The following is a 5,368-nucleotide window of genomic DNA, read 5'->3' as shown; positions in this document are numbered from 1 at the left end:
TTTGTCTCTTTTATTTGCACAGAGCACGAATGCAAATTATGATTAGCAAGTGAAATAAAAGGCTTTGGCTGAGATTGTGGAGTAATTAAAATGGTGTTTCTATAGCATTGTGGTTATCGACACCAAAAGCTCCACAAAACATAAAAAGACACCTATCAATGCTGTTTACTTCTATACCACAATATAGTCATTAACATTTATTAAAGAAACCTGCATGATTTTTAAATGAACAAAACATACGCTTTTATCATTCTTTCTTCTAGTTACTGGGTATATTGTAGGATTGACAACAAATATTTACATCTGTACAGCTTGAAAGATTCCACTGGATGTATTACAGGGTCTGTTGGTATTATTAGATTGCTAATTGGATGAATCCATTGGAAGGGAAATTACTCTGTTTTTCTATGACAAAAATTGAGAGCTTCTCTTTCTCTCTCACTTTTGTTCTCCTCTCCTCAGAAACTATTGATCACTTTGTAATTATTTCTGTCACCATGGATCTGTTGGACGTGCAAACTCTCCATTGAGTATTCAAAAAGGAGAGGACATAGCTATAAAATAAGTCACCAGAGAAGGTCCAAGACATAAAACTCTTTCTGTTGACACCAGCAACTTAACATTCACCATTATCAGATGTTATCTCACTCAGCTCAGGAGTGATCAATTGTACGTTAAATGAAAGTAAAATAAAGGTAGTTCTCATTTAGGTAGCGTGCAGATATCTGATGCAAATCATTCTAAAGTAAATCATTACACGTCTGCATGCTAGCTCTCATTCTGCTCTTGAACATTGTCTCATAGCCCTTTGTTTTCCCATCAATCATCATTCTCAGCATGTAAAAAACAAAATCATTCTTGAGAAATATAGTTATAGTATTTTCTGTTGCAGCAGACTGATTTTCTGGCTTGAAATGGGTCTTTTTCAATGGCTTTACTTATTTCTTGGTAAAGAAGCCAATTGCATCATTTATAGAAAACAAGCTCTGCACTTTTGAAGGTGGACAATTTTAGATTTCTTAATGCACTGACATGCTGCACTGCCTACATAAGCAACTGGTGCAAAATTATGGTTCTCTCAGAGACAAAGACTCTAGTAATTGATGTATTTAGAAGCACTGTGGTGTTAATGAGGTGTGTTGTAATGTGCACTCAGAACCTCTTAAATCAGAAATCCACTTAACAGTGTTATTTATTTACATTTTTATGTAATTATTACATTAATTTACAACATTTATGCTACAAGAGAGCACCAGTCTCAGCAACTACAGCTACAGCATTCCCTGTCTGCATTCTTGCTGTTTGAGAGTCTGGTCCTGTCCACTGATTTGTGATTGAAATAGATAATTTTCTCATTGTGAATAATCTTCTTCTGGTAATAATAAAATCTAGGAACCTATTGTTTCTGTGTTTGTATTGATAGTTAACAGTCAGTAGGCTCAAGGTCAACATGTGAAAATAATACTATTTGTGTGCCCCGTGTCAGGACTGAGGCAGTGTGCTTGGTGTTAATACTGAACAGCAAGTCCAGTGTCAATACTGAGGCATCATGGCCAGTGTCAGTGCTGTGGCAGAGTGTGCAGTGTCCATACTGAAGCGATGAGCTTAGTGCCAGCATTGAGCAGTGTGCTTAGTGCCATCTCTGAGCAGTGTGCCCAATGTCAGGTAAAGTAGTGTGCTTAGTGCCAGTTGAGCAGAGTGCTTGGTGTAAGTACTGAGCAGTGTGTGGTGTCAATATTGACAAGTGTACTCAGTGTCAGTAGTGAGCCATGTGTCATGTGTCAGGAGTGATCAGTGTGTCCAGTATCAAGAGGGGCTCTGTGTCCCTGCCATGCTGTGGAGTGTATGCCATTGTTTGATCAGCTCCTGTGGTTTGCTGACCATGTCATTCCAGTGCTCCTGCTCCTGACCCCGGGCGTACATGAAAGGACCAATCACCACCAGGCCCAGAGACTCTGGAGAGAAGAAGACAACACACTCAAGTTACTGCATTCCTAGATACATTCGTAGATAGTGCTGCCAGCCTGCTTGCTAAAACTACTTTCTTTTAAATATTCCTTGTGCAGAAAACCCCCTAAAAATTCAACTAAGACTGAGACTGACTTCAAGTCAGCCTTTTCCACAGAAAACGTACAACATGCTGAGTGACAAACTTAATATGAGCTGTAAGCAATTCAAATACCGCACTTTCTAAGACACACCCTCAATCCTTTTAATTTTCTTTACAGCTTTTCATGTTTGCTGAGTGCTAAGACTAACAAAAGATGTGTCGTAAGAATATACTTATTTATATGAAATTAGAAATGTGTATAGTAGTGAGAGCTCAGAAATGTATTTCCACCTTCAGCGCAAACCAGGAAATACTATATATTAGAATCAGGTCGCAAGCTCAGCGAGGCTGGACCTGGTCAGTAAAGGGAGAAAAGCAGGTTGGCGCAAACTGGTTGTGCCAGTGAGACTCACGATGCTGGTCTGGCAAGAGCTGCCTGAGCTCCAGTCTCAAGCAGGCTGCATCCAATTGGGAAGATGGCAAATTGAAGGTCAGGGTTTCATTGAAGGTGGGGTTGGGATCTGCCTTGACAACAGCTGTGCTCTTACTCTTTACCAGCTCTGTGTGGATCTGCAGGGACACCTGGACAAAGACACCTGTGCAGAGCACAAGGACACTGCACTTCAGTGGACATGCCAATACTTTGATATAGCACCTTTCATCACATCGCAAAGCATTCACAAAGAAAAGGAACTCAGGGGCTGCACCCCAGGAAATGGGAAGCTAGAATCAACTGAGATTGTGTTATCAGGTGAAGGGTCATCTCCTTCAGATTAGAACAATTAATAAAACAGTACATTATCACCTGTACATATCTAAGAGTTATGAAGTACTAATATGTTGGACACTCAAACTTCTAATGTAATCCAGTGTAGAATTTTGATACAAACTGCTTTTCAGTTATACTGTTAGAATAAAACCAGGACAATCCAAGGGGTCACTCTGCTCAAAACCTGGGACTTACTGTAAGATTTAGTCTGGTACTTAATCATTTTCTAGGTTGTTTGAATTGATTATACAATTTTTTTTCATTACAGAATCTTTCCAATGCCAAAGAACCTGCAATGCCGAGCTCATTCAGTCAGTGATAAGATTTAGTTGGAATGATAATTAGACGATTTTGTGTTTCTACAGTAACATGAAGGGAAATCTCAGCCCAACAGATCTCATTTGTAATCTTTTACACGTTGAAGGAGCTGCCACACGCAATGTTTTTGTCAGTGACTGGTCCCTGCTGCCTACCTGTTGGCCCTCTGACATAGTGTAGCTGCAACGCCCTGGCTCTCAGAACCACCACAGTGAGGCGCTGCAGAGACTGATTGTAGTTGAGAGATACCTGGATATCTCCAAGCCCTGAACAAGACTGTGGAAAGACAAAGAGATAAACAGCCCTCTGTATCTGCCCAATTCCTGTCCAATCATCAGGATTCAGCACTCTTGAAGAACTACAATCAGTATTTGGGTCCATCTGAGGTTTTATTTGAATTACACAGCTCTCAGTTAAACTAGTAATTTACTTACAGTCTTCTTTTTTTAGAATATCCATCCCTTTCAATGTTATGGGTTTCAAGACACTTAAAAATAATTAGCTCAGTTAAGCATTTCATTAACCTTTTATGAGATTATTTTTTGTATTGTGCAAAAAGAAGCTCTCCCCTGAAAGCTTAGAGTCAGAGTTGATAGACTTTTTCTATTGGCCGGACTTTCAAGTCCTGACATTTCATTAAGGATTAAGTAATAAAGATATGAATTCAAAATCAAGACGGAGGACCATAAACTGGACCTGGGCAACCCTGGATCAAGGCTGAGGATTTGTGGGACGAGAATGACATTACAGTTAAGGAAAACTGTTATTTCAACAAAGAGGAAAAACCAGGGCCACGTTGTAGCAGTGTGCCCTGGAGTGGTACCTCAGTGCTGTCCTTTTCCAGGTGTCTCCACAGCACCCTCCCAGCCGCCTCACTGAGATCCCGATCGTACAGATGGAATCTAACCAGGCCAAGAGGCTGGTGCTTCTTCTGCTTGTCCACAACACAGAGAGAGAAGCACAGCGTGTGCTGTGGCAGGGACCTACTAGACACCTCCACAGAGAGACAGACAAGGAGAGCGTTAGGAGATATTTACCACATGCCTCACTTATAAAACTTGCACCTTTGGTGTCGCACAAATAGTGGTAAACCATTAATTAGCTATTATTAAAATGTATCAACTGCCTTAAAGAAGATTCAGTATGAATATTTTAATTATTGACACACACACAGTATTTGCTATCTTATGTACTGAGGACAAAGAGAGGGGAACCGAGAGTAACTTAGACATTTTTCCTAACTCATGTTTGGGTAATCCAGAGGATTGCCTTTTTTAAGAAAGTGAAACCCCAGCTAACTGAGAATGTTTGAACAAACTCAATGTGTTGCTTTTTTCACTTGTAGCATGATGTAACAGATCTTCCACCACAGATCTTACTTAATATCATTTTTCTTCTACCCTGTTGCTGAAGAGGTCCAGGCTTTGTCAGTTTCTTTAATCAGTGGCATCATGTTAAGAAGTGGAACAAAATATTTAATCATTAACTTAATAATTTAAATAATAATAATTTGACTCATTAAACCAGCAATTAGTTCAAACGACATTGTTGACTAAAACAAGAGGCCTCTCAGGATCCCTACAGGACCATGAAACCTGAGTCACAGACTGCTGACATACTGTACGATGAAACTAACGCCCTGGGTGCCCCATGTGATCTGATGAAATGGGCATTCAATCAAGTGGATTGTGTAAAGCTTCAGCCTATAGGAAAACTATTACTGGCTCTTTTAGACATTGCTGAGAAGCTGAAGTTGTGCTCCAGACTGTGCTCCAGACTCATATACGGTATGATCAGCTAGGGGGAGACACACACTTCTACAAGCAAATGAAATGCTTCTCTGAATGTTGGTTTGACAGCAAGGCAATGCACTTCTTACTGAAACCCCAAGGGGGTGATAGAAGGCTTAGCATTACACTTCTGCTGTCCATTTCTAAGTTAAGTGTAGTATGTGAGTTTCTATAATGTCTTTTGCCATATTTTTTCTTATTCTAAGATTCAACTGTATAGTCCTAGTCCATTTTGCTGCTTACTGCTTTCCTTTAGTTCAGTGATCTCTAGCCCTCCACTAAATGGAGGATGAAATTATGGCTATTTTTTTTCTGTACCAGTTGTGATCTGCCTGTAAAACACAAGGATCTCAGCTTTCCCCTGGGCTCAGACTTCTTCAAACCATGCTCCTGTTTTCATATTCTATCCCACCGTGAGAGGTGCTTTCCTGGCTGAGAGTG

General features: G+C 40.1%; 1 protein-coding gene across 1 annotated transcript in view; it reads right to left on the bottom strand.

Moving 5' to 3' along the window:
• Positions 1-151: 151 nt before the first annotated feature.
• Positions 152-5,368, bottom strand: part of syt15 (synaptotagmin XV) — a 15,138-nt gene continuing 9,921 nt past the window's right edge. Inside the window, exons 6-9 of the mRNA XM_088635923.1 lie at positions 3,961-4,131; positions 3,293-3,413; positions 2,464-2,646; positions 152-1,955 (exon numbers count right to left, since the gene is read on the bottom strand). Coding sequence (XP_088492049.1) covers positions 1,807-1,955; positions 2,464-2,646; positions 3,293-3,413; positions 3,961-4,131 — 624 coding nt within the window. The 3' untranslated portion in view covers positions 152-1,806. The remainder of the gene's footprint in view (positions 1,956-2,463; positions 2,647-3,292; positions 3,414-3,960; positions 4,132-5,368) is intronic.

The sequence above is a fragment of the Lepisosteus platostomus genome, chromosome 6, assembly GCF_059453375.1.
Source record: "Lepisosteus platostomus isolate fLepPlt1 chromosome 6, fLepPlt1.hap1, whole genome shotgun sequence".
NCBI classification, from domain to species: Eukaryota; Metazoa; Chordata; class Actinopteri; order Semionotiformes; family Lepisosteidae; genus Lepisosteus; species Lepisosteus platostomus.
Note: the sequence above shows the minus strand (reverse complement) of the source record. Positions and strands in the feature narration are given on the sequence as shown.